This window comes from Thalia democratica, chromosome 2 (genome assembly GCF_965202585.1).
Source record: "Thalia democratica chromosome 2, ktThaDemo2.hap1.1, whole genome shotgun sequence".
Taxonomy (NCBI): domain Eukaryota; kingdom Metazoa; phylum Chordata; class Thaliacea; order Salpida; family Salpidae; genus Thalia; species Thalia democratica.
This window is the reverse complement of record NC_139166.1, coordinates 46,099,720-46,119,599: the sequence shown is the minus strand read 5'-3', so window position 1 is coordinate 46,119,599 and position 19,880 is coordinate 46,099,720. Positions and strand designations below refer to the sequence as shown.

Here is a 19,880-nt window from a genome sequence, read left to right as displayed (position 1 = left end):
TAAAAACTATTTTATGAAGCTTTACGGAATTGAAAAGGTAACTTCTAGTCCATTTGGAATCCTGAAACTTTACAGGGTTCCTCTTCAGAGGTTTTTTTTTTGTGATTTATTTTCATTTTAAAATTTTATCGATTTTTTTATTATATAATTATAATTTAAATCTACACACTTGAACGCAATATTAACGCTAGCTAGCCTAGTAAAAACTACTTTATGAATCTTTACGGAATTGAAAAGGTAACTTCTAGTTCATTTGGAATCCTGAAACTTTACAGGATTCCTCTTCAGAGGTTTTTTTTTGTGATTTATTTTCAATTTAAAATTTTATCGATTTTTCTATTATATAATTATAATTTAAATCTACATACTTGAACGCAATATTAACGCTAGCTAGCCTAGTAAAAACTACTTTATGAAGCTTTACGGAGTTGAAAAGGTAACTTCTAGTCCATTTGGAATCCTAAAACTTTACAGGGTTCCTCTTCAGAGGTTCTATTTTTGTGATTTATTTTATTTTTTCAATTTTGTCGAAAACTTTTTTATATAATTATAATTTAAATCTTCTTATTTAAACGCAATATTAAGGCTAGCTAGCCTAGTAAAAACTATTTTATGAAGCTTTACGGAATTGAAAAGGTAACTTCTAGTCCATTTGGAATCCTGACACTTTACAGGATTCCTCTTCAGAGGTTCTATTTTTGTGATTTATTTTATTTTTTCAATTTTGTCGAAAACTTTTTTATATAATTATAATTTAAATCTTCATACTTGAACGCAATATTAACGCTAGCTAGCCTAGTAAAAACTGTCTTACAAATTATTTTTATAATTTAAAAATTATAACTTATTTTATTTTAAACTTATATTTTTAAATTATACAAAAAAATTATAATTTTTAAAAACTTGATTACTTTATAAATTTGATGGAATGTTTTGAGTTTGCATAATTGTTCATTAAAGCGTTTAAGAGAAAACTCTCAAAGTCATGTGATTTACTGATGCAACATGATTACAGTTAAGATAAGGAGGAAATAAAGTGCAGACTATTAATTACTGATGTAATGTTGCATAAAGTTAAGAACGTTGCTATATAAACCAGCCATAGAAAGTGGTTTGAGATAGCCACAGCTTGATGCAGTAAACATGTTATTTTTGTTGAATAGTCATTTAATTGTTTTCTTGTGTTATTTAAAGTATATTTTTAACAGTGTTTTTTTTATATTATTCATTATTTAAAAACTAAGTATTTTAATATCATTTTGTTCTATACTTTATTAAAGTATATTCCCTTTAGATAGATTCTTGTGTAATGTTTTGGCTAAAATTAAAGTAGTTTGTAAAGTATGATGTTCTTTATGTATTTTTTAGTGTTAGCAATTGTTATTTAGTACAACATGTTCATTCATTGTCAAGCTTACTTTTATATAGAGGCCCTAAGTATTATTTAATACAAACTTAGTATAAGTAAAGTTTGTTATACAAGTAACCTACGTACGTAGGTTGCAGTGGATACCATACAAATGCTGGTTAAATTAAGGATACCAGGCACCAAATAAATTATTATAACTATTACGATAATAGGCTTTCCAGATGGAAACAAAGGTTTTTACACGAAAAATAATTATAACAACAAAACAACTTGATGTAACCTAAGTCAAAAAGACGTAGTGAAAAAATTATCGAACTGTAGTTTAAAAGTTCTTCTACTGTTGTTTCAAAAAAGTTCAATTAAAGTTATTAATTTTAGTTAAATTTACAGCGTGATAAGTAGTAAAATGAGAGTTTCAAAAATTAGAGAAATCTTAAAAGAAAAAAACAAGCTATTTCAGGCAGCTCATCAGTGTAATTTTTTTTTAAATCTTAGAAAAAGACACAAGTAAAGCTTATGATGTTTTGTTTGACAAGCTTGGTTTGTTTACATTTTATAAAAACAAAACACAAAAAAGAGATGCCCAGTTGAAAATTCGAAGGTTTTTTGAAAAAATACCGAGGTAAGTTTTTAAATCTGAACCTATATGTTCAAAAAAAATAATTGTTATCTGTTTTTTTTTTTAATTATCTTTCATTAGGCAGCTGATGAGCCACCTGCTAAAAAAAAAGTTGTATGCTTTGAACAGCAGTCTGAAGAAACCGGACAATCAAGTTCTGAAATTGAGGATAAGAACTTATCAAGTAGAAAGGTTAAATTTTGCTAGTTTATATAAAAATTTCTTGTTTTGAAAATACTAAAAAGAGGTAAAAAAAAAGTAAGAACCGCTGATTTTGAGTATCTGTTTTAGACTCAATGTGAGAGCTGCTTCAAATGGTTTCATGCCGTAAATTGTTTGAATCTATCGGAAGAGGAGTACAAGTTTTATAAACAAGAAGATAATTGTTATTATTGCACGTGCTGTGAATACATTTAGCAAATTAAACATGAGTTCAAGTAGTAAAAATGTTTCAATTATACCTTTGTTTTTTTTTTTATTAATGTTTCGTTAAACAGTCGGTTAAACTTTTTCTTGTATAAAAAATCAAAAGTTAAGATGTTAAAACAATTGTTGAGTAGTATTAATCTTGAATTATTGTAATAAAAACTCGTTAAAGTTCTACCAAATTTTTGTTATAATTTTTTTAGACAACTTTACTAGACTTTATACTACATTACATCAGTAATTTCTTGTGTACACTTAACTTTCTCCTTATTTTAACTGTGATCATCTTGCATCAGTAAACCATATGACTTTGAGAGCTTTCTCTTTGACGCTTGAATAAACAATGATGTTAGCTCAAAACTTTCCATCAAATTTTATAAATAATCAAGTTTTAAATTGTAATTTTTGTATAATTAATTATTATAAGTTTAAAATAAAAATAAATCACAAAAATAGAACCTCTGAAGAGAAATCCTGTAAAATTTCAGGATTCCAAATGGACTAGAAGTTACCTTTTCAATTCCGTAAAGCTTCATAAAACAGTTTTTACTAGGCTAGCTAGCGTTAATATTGCGTTCAAATAAGAAGATTTAAATTATAATTATATAAAAAAGTTTTCGACAAAATTGAAAAAATAAAATAAATCACAAAAAAAAAACCTCTGAAGAGGAATCCTGTAAAGTTTCAGGATTCCAAATGGACTAGAAGTTACCTTTTCAATTCCGTAAAGCTTCATAAAATAGTTTTTACTAGGCTAGCTAGCCTTAATATTGCGTTTAAATAAGAAGATTTAAACGATAATTATATAAAAAAGTTTTCGACAAAATTGAAAAAATAAAATAAATCACAAAATAGAACCTCTGAAGAGGAATCCTGTAAAGTTTCAGGATTCCAAATGGACTAGAAGTTACCTTTTCAATTCCGTAAAGCTTCATAAAATAGTTTTTACTAGGCTAGCTAGCGTTAGTATTGCGTTCAAGTATGTAGATTTAAATTATAATTATAAAAAGAAAATTTCTATAAAATTTTAAAATAAAAATAAATCACATAAATAGAACCTCTGAAGAGGAATCCTGTAAAGTTTTAGGATTCCAAATGGATTAGAAGTTACCTTTTCAACTCCGTAAAGTTATATAACATTTCTTTGTATATCCAAATATCGCAATGTTAAATATCGACGAAACTTCCTATCCATTTAATAAGTTGATAAATTTCAATGTGGAAAAATAAATTTTCTTGTTTCTCGTCAAAACGTTCAGTTTCTACATATAGTTATAATTTTTTATTAAGCGAGAAAAAAAAATCAAAATACTTGGTCCTAGGACCTGGTGCACGAAGAACCTTTCTGTTGTCGAGTCGCACATCACGGATACCTTTTAACGCCTTGTCCAGAACAAGTTTTATGAGAAGAAGTCTTTTAGTTCCAATTACATTATTTATATTTGAATTTAAGAGCACTGCAGATTATACAAAACAACAAACTTAACCAGATCATTCTATACTGAGCTCATAAGGTTTATTCGCTTTAGATGTTTAACTTTGAAAATAGTAAAATTAAATTTAAATATAAAAAAGTTACATTTAATAAAGTAGTTAAGTTAATCTGAAACAATTACAAAAAATTCATCATGAAAATTGTAAAATTAAGTTATAGCTAAAATAAAATAGTAATTTTTTGCACTTCTGTATAAAACTACTAGAAAAGTTATTAAAAGCATTTCGTGTCTAAACACAAAGTAAAGTATAATTTAGTTCTAATAGCAACACCGAACAGTAAAGACCCGTTACCAAAATCTAATTTAATTGTTTACCAATATCAATCTCGTTTAAAACATATATTAGGTTAGCATCAAGAAACTTAAAGACAACAATGAAAAGTCATTGTATTAATTTTGTAAAATATATTTAGTGTCTACTTTATAGTGATAAAGAAAAGACGAAATGGACTAAATTACAAAATGTTCATCGATTGTAAAAAAAATAAATAGTTTATATTCTACTAATATTTTTTATTTGATATAGCTTTAAGAAATTTGTGTTCTCCTAGTGAGAAAACCTGAACTTTAAACACGAAAAGAAACTGACATTCTGTTTACGTAATATGCTATATTTAATCATTTTGAAAATTAGTTTTACTAATTTAATCTTTGTTTAAATAGGTTGATAAGAAATTTTCTTAATCGATAAATACTTTGTTTAAGTATTGTTTTGTTATTTTGATTAACTTTTACTGCATTATCTAAGTCGAGGATCAGCAAACTGCGGCCTATGAAAGGTTAAAATACGGCTCGCGAGTATTACAAATGGGATGCGGGCCGCAAGCATGAAAAATTTAAAAACTTTCGTTAAATATCCTGGGATCTGATATAAATATTTAAAATACACTAATTAAGGAAAGCTTGAAATGTACACTAGATATTTGGGGTCTTAAACTTTCGAAACTTATTCTAGATCTTCTGGGTTTCAAAATAAATGGTAAAAAATCGTAGATATTGACGGGAGATTTGAAAAATAAAGTGAAGTTGTGAATATAAAAAATATATTTTGAAAAATTTGCCAGAGACTACCGACTTCTGATCTAAAATTTTACAGGCAGTCTTTCTGTTCAGTACGCATTTTGAACACAGCCCAAAAGTTCGTAGTAAACGGGATTTGTTAGCCCAAGAAGTCCTAGTCTTAAATAGAAAATTGTACTTTGAATAGCTAATTGACTCAAAAGGAAGACTATTGTGCTTAATTAATTTCATAAAGTATTTAAAATCATTAGCGAAATAGGTATAGTATATAATTTTAGTGTTTCTTGTAAACTATTTATGTTATTATTTAATTATACACTTTTTTTTAAATTGTATAAAGTTTTTTATTAGTAACTTCCTCTTGTATCTAGATTAATAGTTAGTGTTTGAAATACTTGAAAAAAAAATTAGTGTATTTTATGCATTTATAGATTGTTTCAACATTAGTCAGAACATAATTTGTTAACATATAACAATAAAAACGCTTTTAAACGTCATTGTAACGTAGTGTAGAGCGACTAACTCACTGTTACACTTAAACCTTATTAATGAAAAAATAAAGAAAATGTTTCAAGGTCGTTTGTCTTATAGAGATGGCAAAAAAGATACTTTCTTAAATCAAACAGTGACATTTTTTTTACTCTTAGTTTTTTTAATTTAGTAAACAAATATGTGTATAATAAATACTATTTCTGTTAGTAACAAAAGTTTTCTTTTAAATATTTCGAAATACATTTCTTAATGCCTTACATTAAACAATAGACAAAAAATTACAACTATTTTTCAACTTCTTTATTTCTAATTATATGAATAACCTAAAATGACGTGTACTACTTCTGATTAAACATTTTTGAGAAACAGTAAAAACGTAACAGAATACCGACCAAACACAGACTAAACTTTGTGTATGATTTCTAAAGAGTAAATAGTTTTTCTTGAAACTGTCATGCATAATACTATAAAGCAAGCAGAATACGACATAATACTAAAGTAATTTCAAGTACATAATTGATAAAAAAGCAGCAACTTAAAAACAAATCAAAGTATAAAAATAATGACAAAAACGGATGAAAATACATAATTGAAAATAAGGTAGCACGTCTAAATAATTAAACAACAAATAAAGATATTTTTACAAAGATATACAAAAGATAAACATAACCTAAAGAATAAAATGAAATTAAACTGAGTTTGAACAATTCTTAATACTTGAAACTTTGTTTTGTTGTACATACGAAGTAATTATAGTCACTACTAAATTTCTATTGAAATACTTTTTTAGTTTTTAAATTGGTATGATTTTTAATAAAAAATGCAAGTATCTTGATTGGCATACTACAAAAATACTGTTGGTAATTTCTCATCGGCATAGCTGTTTACAATTAATAAATAATTTAAGCAATTTATTCTAGTTAATAATTTATTCAAACACTTGAGGAGTAGCGGGTATGACAACACCTTCGCACTTTCCAAATCCCACTCTGACTCCGTTTTTCTCACAGAACCCTTTTATCACGACTTTGTCTCCATCCTTGATAAACTTTCGCATGTTTCCACCACCAAGGTCGATCTCACGAGTTCCTTTCCATGATAGTTCAAGCATGCTGCCAAATGCATTCTGATCTTCTCCGCTTATTGTACCAGAAGCATACATATCACCTAGAACATTTTATTACCAGTCAACTATATTTTATGCATTTTAAGTTTTAATACTTATTAATTTAAGTCTTTTAGACATACTAACAATTGTCTTGTAAAAACATTAAGCAATTAAATTTTATCACAAAGAAAATTTGTTTTAGTAAAAATTTCCAACAAAATAATTTAAACAAACATAACTATATACAGTAGACTACCGCTTAAGTACGCGCTTTTTTTGGTACGCACCCCGCCTTAAGTATGCACTTATCCAGAAAGACAGAAAAATATTCTAAACTAAATATTTCTAAACTACGTTTACGAAACTAGAAAAATAAAAGTTTTAAAAATACAATTTAATCTACATTTTTAACTGTTCCGTTATATACACAATTTATTTATCAAAATAAAGAATGTTATATTAGAACTTCTAAGAAATTCCAGTTTTTTTGCCTAAATTTCAATCATCAAGTTTTTCCAGATTATTTTATGTTTCCAGGTAGAATGGCCAACCTGCTGAGTTAGCCTGAGACTTTCACAACTTTTAAACTAGGGTGAGTAATCCTGAGTAGTCTAAGTGGTCTGAGATTGTGACAGTCCTGTTATTAAATCTTAATAAACTAAATACTTATGTAGTGGTTAAAGAAAAGTGAAAATAATAATGATATTTTAGCTGTAATGCTATAAAATAAATAAATATAGATGACAAAGTTAAAAAAATCTACAAATACAACATAGTTAAGTCATAATTTAATTTAAATGTACACACATTGATGTTTTGAAAATGTTTGGTAAACACAAAGTAGTTTGGTACTTTCCCTCTAACAAAACAAAATATGTGGCTAGTTGTAAGAAAGAAAACAAACAACCAAATTTCATATTATACTATGTCGTCAAAAAGTACGCACTACCCGTGCTAAGTACGCATTTTTTGGTCGGGTTCAATTTGCGTACTTAAGCGGTAGTCTACTGTATGCTTTGTGGTATTTCGATAAAACTTAAGTTCAAAATTTATTACTAACCTGTGTTTGAGTTACATCCATTAACAGTATGATGGGCTAGTTGTTGCTTCATTGTCCAGTACATGTTATTAAAATTTGAATTACAAACAACACTAGGCTCATTCATAGTATCATCCTGGATACTAACTGATAATTTAATGTCAAAGTTGTAGTCATCTTTATGCTTCAAATATGGCAACACTTCAACATCTTGTTCCATGTTTGGTACTTTAAATGGATCTAATGCAGCCATTGTAACTACCCATGGAGAAACTGTTGTACCAAAACTTTTACCTAAAAATGGTCCAAGAGGCACATATTCCCATTTCTGGATGTCTCTTGCAGACCAATCATTTACAAGAACCATTCCAAAAATGTGCTTGTCTGCATTTTCACACGGAATTGTACTTCCAAGCTGGTTTCCAACCCCAACAAAAAATCCCATTTCCAACTCAAAGTCTAATAGTCTGCATGACCCATATGTTGGAACTGCTTCAGTATCTAGCTTTCTTTGACCACAAGGTCTTTTGATTGGAGTTCCAGATACTACGATTGAAGAGGCACGGCCATGGTAACCTACAGGTAAATGCTTCCAGTTAGGCATCAATGCATTGTCTTTTCCTCTGAACATTGTACCAACGTTAGTTGCATGGTGTATTGAAGAGTAAAAATCAGTGTAGTCACCTATTTTGACAGGTAAATGCATTGTTGCTTCAGACTGTTCTACAAATGATTTAGCAAATATTTCATTGTCACTTTTTAACTGGGAATTTTCATCACTAAGTAAACTTTGAATAAACTCCCTTGCTTCATCCCAAGCAGGTTTTCCAAGTGCCATAAAATCATTTAAGGTAGATGACATAAACACATGATGGTTGTTTGCAAGAACTGGCCCATTGAATAAATGACAGACTGAAGGTAGAGACAGTATTTTGCTTCCTATTGCAACTCCTATTTTTGGACTTGAGTCACTTGCAGTCGTGAATACACCATAAGGTAAATTATAAATTGTAAAGTCACTATCAGCAGGAACTTCAATAAATGATTTCATTTTTATAGTTTATTATTTACTAATACTAAAAAAAGTTCTACTATGTAATTGTTAATATTTATCCTATGCAAAAAAAAACAGTTGTTTAAGTTAACAACAGCTCTATTTCAAAAACTTTACTTGTAAAACTTTTTACTATTTAATATAATAGCTAAAAATTAGATTCTAGCTAAGCCTTTGTTTAATTAAACATTAAAAGTTTAGTAATAAACAGTTAAAAACATAAGTTACTTTTTTAAATTAAAAAAATACTTAGAATGTGCTTACAAGTTAAGAACAGTGATCCTTAAAATTATGCATAATTAAGTTGTTCAGTGCTCATAAACTTTTATTACAATTAAGAGCTTTTTTAGTCAAAGGTTTTCTATCTAAACTATTTTTAAATTTTGTCTAATTAGTTTAGATTGATTTCAATTCATATAACTCTATTAAACAGCTTTTTAAACTGAAACTATTTTTTATCAAATATTGTTATTCAAGTATTGTTTGCTTTCTATTATTACAATTTTAGACTTGACAAGTATTCAAAATATGAAAAATCATATTTTAAAAAAGAAGGAAGTTTGTTGTTGTTAGTATTATTATTTATTATTATTGTTTTACTTTTTATTAAAAGCGTAAATTTTACAGCACTTATCTTTATATTTTCATTTATTAAAGTTGAGTTCAGTTATGGTAGAATTCACTTCTTTAAAATTATTTTAAAATCATACAATAGTTTATACAACTATTTAAACGTAAAGTAATTTTTATTGTTCAAGTAAAATTGTTAAATAAAAAAAATTACACTTTTGGCACAAAATACTGATAAAATTTAACATAAAAATGTTTGAGCATACTACATTTCTACTTTTTTTAAAGAAGTTGTAACCTATCATTCAAGTATTCACATGTTTGCTACTAGTATTAATTATCTCCTTTTATAAGTTAATTTAAAGTTATATATATATTTTTTTCTTATGTTACTAGACAAGTTTTTAGGTACATTTTTTAAGCACAGAAATAAGTTAAATTTTGCTTAATTTTCTTTTCTTTCATTTCGTTTAATTAATTGTTTTATTACTAAAGGTTTAAATATTTAAATGAGAAAAAAAAAGTGTAATAGCTCGTAAGAAACTTAATAAGCATGTGGTGTACAACTCAATAAACCGAAAGGTTCCTTTGTCCTTAGACCAAACTTTTTGAGTTTTTTTATAGTTCAACGAACATTATATTATGTATTTTGAATATTACTTTCTCTAGGTGATCTATTTAACTGTCATATTTAACAAATAACTATCCAGATATATCAAACAGTTTATATATTTATACTTTGTTTTAGTTACTAGTCCCATAATTTAAATGTTTCTAAATAAAACGTTTTTCATGTTTGTCTATTAATGGCCATAAGGGGGTCCAACACATTTTTTACAAAAAATAACTTTAGCTTTTATTTGTAAGCTTTAATTACAAACTACAAGCCACTTTTTAAAGAATTCAAAAATATCAATTAAGGGCATAGGGGGGATAAACACCTTTTTTTTAAATTTTATTATATTTAATATAGTTTTTACTAAGCTACAAGATGCTTTTTACAGATTCAAAAAATTCAAAATAATTTTTGAGATATAGCCGGTCAAAGTCGAAGGTAACAATAGGTTCCTTATGGGAGGTGCAAACTAAAATGGGAGTCTTTTGTGACCAGCTATTTATTTTTCATGCAAATTACTGTTTACAAGTGACTATTTTAAGATGCATTCTAGTCTAGTTAGCATTAAAAATATATAACATGACTGTAAGTTGCATTAGTTTTCATAGTAATTCAATAATTAGGTTTAAAAAAATATTTGTTACATATTTCTTATTTTAGATGCTTCAGTTTCCTTTTTAAGTATAAACATGTTTAAGTAGTATAAGGTTCCAAGTTAGGAAACTCAAAAGAATCATAATGAAAGGTATAAAGAATAAAAATTTATATAAAGTTTTTCCAAAGATTGTTGGCCACGTTTATTAAGTTTTACTCCTAATACATTATAAACAGTGTTGCTAATATTTGAGAAAAAACTAACTTGAAAGATAAAAGCTAGCCTGACTGACTATAAACTGGCAAATTAAAAAATCTAAATAGTTTATTTTGGTTTGTACACAAGAGTGTGCATACAACATATTTAAGTGTGTACAAGAAAGTAATTGACTAAAAAATATCAATAAATATATGATTTCTGCATAATTTTTTTGACTATTTTTGTAAATCTGAAGCTACAATTCAGTTTATTCTTATTATACTGTTTAAACTTTTTGAGTGTTAGGTCATAGCAAACAGCTGAGTAAAACTTTGCTGCAATCATAATAAAACTTCGCCCTTTATACACTAGAAAAGAAAAGTAAAAAAAATAACCTTTTAAGTAAATAGACTTTGAAACAAATATTTGATGTAATTAATAAAACTTTTTTTTTACTTAAAATGTTATTTACAAAAAGGGTTTTTCAAAGGTAAGTTAAGTATAAAAATGTCAAACTATTCAAAGTTATAGATTTACTTACGTATATTGAAAAATCCTTATTAGAACTTATTTTTGATAACAAACAGCTCATTTGATTATTAGCAATCAAGAAAAATGGTACTTTTAGTCCGAAAAAAAAACTAATCATGATCTTAAATTTCGTTTTGAATTAAAAAAGGGCGTAAGTATTTCACACGGGGGAACCCCTAAAAAGCAAAAACGAGCGCCCACCCTTCAAAAGACGTCGAAAAACAAACAAATTGTGCGGACCAAGTAAAAATGTTTTTAAGTTTTCAGATGCAGCACGGATGATTGGCTGGTGGGTGGTACACGGCGGCCTCTCATTGGCTTTTAGAGAGGAGTTCAAGACGTCTGGTTAGATGCGCTCGTCTAATAGTCGTTGCGCCTCCAGTTGTCATTCCAGTAGCAACATTTTTAAATTTTAGTTAAATTGAGAGTATTAAATAGAGAAATTTTTTTATTAAAATTAATTTCATATTTGTTTACTTTAAAAAAGTTGTTTTATGAGTGGCAGTAAACTTTAGCTTTAGAGAATTAATAGTATTTTTAATTCGGAGGCCTCCTAATTCGCGGGTTAGGGTAAGGGGTAAACTCGTTAAACTATTAAAAACATTTCTATTCATAGAAAAAAAAATTTAATAATAAGTGAAAATGAACAAATTGAAAAAAATAAGTTTAAACTTATCTAACTAAACAGCAAGCAATGCCTGACACTAAAAGGCACAATAAAAAACACGTCACCTCGTTGAGCGCAAGTAATGTCCACTAGAGGCAGTCATTAGTCCTCAGAGCTGCTCTGAGCTGGTTTGACAGTTGAAAGAAGGTATAAGAACAGAATAGTGAAAGTTTATTAGTTATATCTGTTGTAGTTTAAAAAAACTTGTGTTATCTGATACATCAAATTTATTACGTATAACGTAAGCTTAGATGTAGCAAATGTTTGTTGTTTTTAAGTTTAGAAATAAATCAAAATCCTAGAACTTATGTAAAAATTAAGGCATACAGCAACTGTAAAAAATAGGGACGGGTCAAAATTGAACAAAGATAATTTTGCACCAAAGGTCAATTTTGAACGAGAGTAAAAAAAAACAGAAAAAAAAGATAAATTGATATTAAAAAAAAAAGTTACTGAGCGAGGGTAAGGGTTAGGGGTAACACTGATAGTAAAAATAAAAACAAAAGAATAACTAATAAAAACTGTAAAAAAAATTGTATAAATAAAAATAAATTAATCAAAAACAATAAAAAAGCTACTGTTCGAGGTTATGGGTGAGGGGTAGCAGTGATAGTAAAAAAGAAATATTCAATAATAAAAATTAAAGTTAATAAAAAGATATAAAAAAAATTAGAAAAAGTACGACCCAGCCAAAAATGTCTTCGTGCTAAAGTGACCCTTTGTGCAAAAGTGTTTTCATGCAAAAATATCTTCTTGCAATTTTGTGCCCTCGTGCAAATTTGACAGCTACCCGTTAAAAATACCTAAAAGCTTTTATACAATTTTCTTAGGCTTTTTCTTTTCTTTGGTTTAGTGTCAATTTTTAAAAGTCTGATTTTTTGAATATTGAAAAAAGATATGTTATTTCCCATTTAAAAAAGCTAATATTCTTGCTGAAAATTCATTAATGTTTTCCGGTCAATATAGGGTATTTTTAAAAGTTAAGTTTCTTAAAACTTTCGACACAGATAATTCCGTTTTTATTTTATTTTTTAGCAAATATGATAATAAATCTAAATAGAAATTTAAATGTATGTATCTTAATTGGAATGTAACTAGTTTATTTTAGGTTATTTACAAGCGATATTTCTATTAACAAAATACATTTTAAAGTACTATTATAGGAAGGTTTTTGAACGTATTTATATACCATTTGCAACTTAATATTAATAGATTATATTACAATCTATTAACAAACATACCTTTAGTTTTAATTACTGAATCTCTTATTTTGTATTTATTTTAATTTATTCATACGTCATAATCTAAAGTTATTTTTTTAAGCTTAACTTAATTCACTTAACAAACATTTTTTCAAATTTCATTTAAAATTTATCACTTGACAAAGAAATCTTGTATGATTTTGAAAAGCTTTGTGTTTTAAAATATAAAAACAAAATGAATAATCTATTGATATTAAGTTGCAAATGGTAAATAAATACATAAAAATTTTTGTAATTTAATGAATCTAATTTTTAATGTTTATAAACGATTTGTTAAAACTATTTCATTTAATCATGTAATTTCATGAGAAATTATTTTTGATTTTTATAGTTAGTTGAAAATATTCTTTTTAGTTTCATTTTAAATTCATACACTTAGCATAATAAAGGTTGTTTTAATTATTGAAACAGTTTTTTTTTAACTTTCTTATCAAATTTTAAGTTTGTGTAATACTGTTAGTAAATCTATTAAAGTAGTTTTTTTAAAAGCATTTTTTATTTTTGTTACTAGGTTTCCAGCTTTTGTTTCTATAGTACTACATTTTATTCATTATGCTTAAATTGATTTTCCTTTATTTATTTTCTTTTGACTATCACTGTTATCTCTAACCCTTACCCTTGATCGGCAATTTATATATATATAGATATATGCTTTTTCAATTATTGTTTTCTTTTTCATTTTTAACCTTTATTTTCATTTTACTTCTACTGTTACCCCTAACCTAAACGCTTGACGAAGTGTTAAGACTGGTTTCCTAATGCAAACCATTAAAAATGGTAAAAAAAATCAATAAAAACATTTTTCATCAGAAGTTTTTCTTTCTTTCAGTAAAATTAAACATGAATTTTCTGAAGGTTGTAAATAATAAAAAAAAAGAGAATTACAACTGCCAACTGCCAAAACAATATGTGATGATTTCATATACTTTTAAAGAAGCTTTTGTGCTGTGCGTTATGTACTTACAAACACCTTAAACTAATTTTTGATTATTCCTTTTTATGATGTCATAATAGATTTATCACTTTTGAGAGTCTGTTTGTAGAAAGATACCTATAACAAACTTACCAAAAAGTTTGGATGAAGATACTAACATTACTAATAAAATCAAAATTGTGCAACATTTTTGAATTAAAAATTGTAGGTTTACAAAAAAAAAATGATTATCGCAATTTTTTAAGCATGATATTATTTTCTAAAGATTTTTTTTTATTAGTTTTCAAGTTTTGGTCCTTATACTTTACAAGAACTGACAATGTAAATTCAACTACTTGACCACGACATCGGTATAGTGATAATTTAATATATTCTTTATTTAAAATTTAACTTAAATACTTAGATTGCTTTAGTTTAAAGATACCTTAATATTCAAAAAACTAAAGCAGAACATTTTTCACAGTTACATTTAATTTTTTAATAATTAACATTTAATATTTTAAACTAAACAACTTCATTTTTCAAGTTATATAATATTTTTTACCTAGGGGTTTGTTTTGAAGTTTTTTTGTTTTAAAATTCTAATTAATTTTATCTACACTATCTGAAAATTTAACAAATGTTAGTTACTTTTTTTTATTCTTTGATTTTTGTCACTAAATTGACTTTTTTTTTAGTTTCAACCAACAGTTAATATCTACTAATAATACTATACCTGCATACTTAATAAATGTTAATTAATTAAAATTTGTTTAGTACTTATTGTTAACTTATAATTTGTTTTGTCATATATTAAAGTTTTAGCCAAAAGTTAATGTCTACTTCATCTAAAATAATAAATTAAGTGTTTTGTCTAAATGATTATAGTCCAGATTTACTTAATTATACTAATACACTCATTAAGTGAGACATTGTTTATGACTTTTTTGGGGACACGTTCAAAGTTCAACCGCGATAAAAATCCGCGATTTTTTGATAATATTTAAGTTTAAATAAAAACAAATGACTAACAATATGTTGTTATTAGTTTATTACTAATATTACATAAGTTATAAAAAATTAATGATTTTTACAAATTAGTAGATACTTACAGTAGTTTAAAAAATGTTTATAAAAATATACAATGGAAAATACTCTATTACTTAACAAAAATGTGCTACCCTACTTTAAAAAGCCTAAACACGCCACTGACTTAGGTGTTAAATTGATAATTTCAAGAAGGTTCTTCTTCAAATAACACCTTGGCGCCTTCTCACCTTTCATATTTTTCATTCGCCTTTCACATAAACACACATTCACTTAATATATATTAAAATAATGTATATCCTAAGTAAAATATAATTTTATCCATTTATTATTCATATATTTATTTCGCACATGACACTTTCTATTCTCCGAGATTTCATATATTCACTTTACCCTCCGACTATAATTTTTCATATCTTTATGTGTTAAGTTCCAAGTTTAATTGGAAGCCTGTATTCAAATCACAGATAAACCGTGCTTTTTTACCTACTACGCCCAATAGTGCTAGAAGTATTTTTACTGCAGGTTTATATTTAGCATATGACCACCATGTTGTTTTATGTTTAACAATTTATTTTTCATATATAATACAGTTTAATTATTAAATAATTAAAATATCTGTATGGGACCTTTAATTTAAACACCCGACTGCTACTTTAAAAACAACAATTAATTATCTTAATAATTATCATATACAATATTTATGTAATTTAAGTCATTGTGATTTCATGTATGTCGCTGTAACTTAATTATCGGTCAGTGCTTTGTAAGCTTAACAACAAGTTTGTTTTTTGTGCTTTATTTAAATTTCAAATTTATATATTTTTTATTTTTACATTTAAACTAAATCTGGTTCCTAATTGTATCTAACTTTGATTTTATTATAATTTAAACTTAATCATTACAAACATTTAATATATAAAACACACGTTATATCAAGTTCCTGTGACTTTTATTGTTTTTACCGTTGTTAAATTTTATTGATTCATTAATTGTTGGTTGTTGTTTCATTTTTATTCAAAATAGATTACATATTACTTTTTTTATATATTAAAGCGCTTTACTTTTTCCCAAACATAAAGATTAAATTAACTAACTTTATAACACAAACTAAAAAACTGTCTTAATCTTCATAAATATTGTGACGTAATTAATGGATGTAATTTGTTCATTCATTGACAACGTTAAAATTTGAATCACTTAAATCTTTCAATTAAAGTAAGTGGTTTGTTTATATTATGATTTGTTGTTTTGTTGCGTATTTTAGTTTACTTTACTCAGTTTAGACTTAATAATTACAAATATTATATAGTTTTGTAATAGTCGGATTCAACATTAAGTATTTTACCTATTATTAACTATTAACCTGTAGAATTTGTAGAATTTGTTTTGATTTTAATGAAAACATGTACACACCTAGTTTATTATATGCTTCTATTTTTACATTACAGCAATTATTTTCTTTACAGAACCCAGTTGAAGTGTGTTGGTTCGTTAATACACAGAAACATATGTTGGTACAATAAAGGAAGATTACTGTATAACTTGTTTTTAGTTTCAAGAATATAAATTTTACACAAAGTTAAACACTAACATGACTTTGATAATTACATCAGTTAAAGATACAGTTTTTCAATGTATTTAAGAAGTAAGAAACATGGTTTGTATATATATTTATATTTTTTTAGTACATATTAAAAACTTCAAAATTTGTTTGTGCCTGATCTTAATTATCGTCCTTTGTCTTTAATATGTTTTTTGCTGTAGTTAAAAAAAATAAATGGCGGTACACTACATAACTTGATGTTAAATCTAGCTAAACATTTTATATTTTAAAATATATGTAATGAAGCTAAGCTAAATCTACAAGCATAGATGCCAGATTCCTTTGAGTAAATCTCTACACAATCACTCAAGCACTGCATATTAAGTACATATAAACAAACGGTTTCTCAGCATTAAAAACTTTTTATTTCTGAAACTTTGTAGCCCTGTCAACAAGTTTTTTGAGTGTTGCAATATATATATAACAATAATTAAACTTTTGTTTTTGTGAAATGTAAAATGTATGTCAATTGTATATTGTACTCGTTATAAGTTAGTTTAAGTGTTTTTATATTCAAAATTTAGTTTCAAAAACTGCATTATCAATTTTTTATTTTATTTTTTCAAGTATTAAGAATATAGACTTATTTTAAGAAAACTACTATAAACAAAATTTTACAGCAAACGAGTTCTACCAATCAATTTATCAATTTACTTAACTAAGAATTTAAAAGTTGACCTTATGGAAACAGCTAATTTGTACTATAAACCTAAAATATTTTACGTTTAAAACAAAATCATATATATTATTTCTTATTCTTAAATTTTTTTCTACTCAAAAAATTAGACTTGTCACTTGAAAAGTTATAAAACTGAGTTTGACTTTTACTTTCACATTTATTGCTATTTATTACTTAATTAAAACAATTATATTTGTAAAACAATGAAAATTTTAGTACTTGTCTTTTATAACTATACATATTTTATTTCATACCAAAATACTGCTGAAACTTATAACAACATAGTGTTGTCTTAGCATTTCCTAATTTATAAATTCTAAAACGCCTTAGTTGTAAATTGACTTTATTAAAATGTTTACAGGAGTAAGAATAGCTTCTATCAAGGATTTCATACACAACTTTAATTAGTAATATATCATTAGAACAAAATGCAAACTTAAAAATTAACGATACTGAAATTGTGTTGAAAAAGATAAATCTCATAAATTAAATTTTAAAACTATTATTGTTCATTTGAATCATGTTTATTAAACATTACTAGCTAATTTAATTACAAACTAGTTATGATACTTAGATACTTTAAATAAAAAAATTTAGAAGTTTTTTTTTCGGAATTTGATCCTAAAAACATATAAATTTCTAATAGCTCAATTTTTTAGAGAAGCTAATATTTTTAAATTGCGCTTTGATAGGAATAATGATTAAACTTATTATTATTATTATTCTTTAAATTGAAATGATTTTTTTTATGAGAGTATATACTATATTATATAACATTTAGTAAATCATGCTTTATAAAAAAAACTTTAAGGGTTATGTAAAAGTTAGCCTAACGTATCACGCACAACTTTTTTTTAGAATTAAGACTGATATTCTACTTAGAAATTTAATACCTAGAAAATCAAACTAAAAACATATAAAACTCACCAAAATCAAAGAAATCACTATTGAGAAACAGTAGTTTTATTAACATACTAGTTTTTGTCATATGTCTACTATACGCAAAAAACTCAAACGTAAAACAGGAAGTTTGCAGGTTTGAAAGACGGAATATTATAATGCAGCATGGTTGTAGATTTTTTTTTGTAATATTTTCTTCTTTTCATAGTTTTTTATACTTAATAAAAATTAAAAAGCATTGAATATAAGTTTTCTTCTTTTTAAAATATATTAACACTTTCGTTTCGAAAAAAAAAATTCTCAAAGAACGACTTAGAGAACGTTTTGATATTTGAATTTAACTTAAACTTGTCATGCTCAAATAACTTTATAAATTAAATAGATTGGTTTAGGCAACTCTGCCAAGAGCTGATAAAGTTCAACTTAAGTTTTTGTTAAATATAGGAAAAATTTATTTTTGTAAATAAAAACGTTTTTTTTTTGTAATTTTTATTTGGTATATTTTGTTTTGATTACCAACAGCTGATAAGTATTTAAAACTTTACTAATTTCGGAATTATACATCAACTTAAAAAATAATACACTTTTTCCAATAGTGTAACGGCCGAGCTGCGGTTTAATTCTTTTAGTATCTAGTGATTGTGTTGTACACAGCTATCTATATTATGATTACTATGTGCATTTTGTAAGCAAATATTACGTTGATAAAAACTTGCAAAAAAATACACTTGCAAGAGTATGCAAAAACTTTTTTTTAACACATGATTATGATATGTACAAAGCTTCTATAAATCTTTTATGTAGAAACTTTTAAATTAAACTAATTTTAGTAACATTTTATGCATTTAAAAAGTGGTCAGACAAAAATGGACAACACAACGTCATCAACAGTTCAATCAGAAGTTATAAACAGAAATGTTACAGAACTTCCACGTATTTTCAAAAAAAGCTGGGTGTTTGCACAAGTCTTTAATGCTATTTTTTTGATCGGTACGGTTTGGAACTTTTTCGGGTACATATCGTACGGAGCAAGGCATAACAAATGGAGAAGGACTACCGCAAAGTGCAAGAAAAACTTTAATATGCTGGCTTTGGCTGCCCTCTGTCCGTTATTACTAATACTAAGGCTTCTTGGTACGGAAGGTTTAATATTGGTGGACGCCAACGCTAAAAATTACGAGAAGGGCGACAAGATGTGTGAGGTCGTGTTCGATTTTTCAATTGTCATGTTTTCAGTAGCATCTTTACCAGTCTACATATTTTTGTGGTACCGACAGCGGATGTTGTATTCTCAAGCGTCACTTAAGAGACTTAACACGAAAAAAGTTAAGTTTTTCAGCAACCTCTTTATTGTTTTACTTTTTCTAGGCGGAGGCAGCTCGTGCTTCATAAACACCATCCCCGTTTCCTACAAAATTTCAGACTTCGGTTGCATCAGAAAACAGGATGGTACCGGAGACAATGTTCTGGCGAGCTACATAACCGCGGCGACGCTTGTTACGTCACAATCAATCCTGTTTGCGCTTTTTGTGCATCCGCTGCGAATGCACCGAAACGTAACGGGCGCCAACCTCAGCACTGCGAAACAGTCAGGCAAGAAGTCGACGTCTGAGGTGATGTACCGGAAGATAAAGTCTGCGTTCGTCAGCACGGTGATTTGCATCGCCAGCGAC

At 26.6% G+C, this 19,880-nt stretch overlaps 1 protein-coding gene across 1 annotated transcript; it reads right to left on the bottom strand.

Moving 5' to 3' along the window:
* Nucleotides 1-5,707: 5,707 nt before the first annotated feature.
* Nucleotides 5,708-8,641, bottom strand: LOC145849651 (fumarylacetoacetase-like). The gene is made up of 2 exons (XM_082954660.1): nt 7,591-8,641; nt 5,708-6,589 (listed from the first exon to the last, which is right to left on the bottom strand). Exons 1-2 carry the CDS (start codon nt 8,618-8,620, stop codon nt 6,351-6,353), a joined length of 1,269 nt encoding a protein of 422 aa, XP_082810786.1. The 5' UTR covers nt 8,621-8,641; the 3' UTR covers nt 5,708-6,350.
* Between the last annotated feature and the right edge of the window lie 11,239 nt (nt 8,642-19,880).

Excerpts from the sequence above, each read along its gene's own strand:
- LOC145849651 (XM_082954660.1), bottom strand. The coding sequence starts at position 8,620 with ATGAAATCATTTATTGAAGTTCCTGCTGATAGTGACTTTACAATTTAT. Across the intron at positions 6,590-7,590 it reads TGGATGTAACTCAAACACAG|GTGATATGTATGCTTCTGGT; the intron begins GTTAGTAATAAA and ends AAAATGTTCTAG.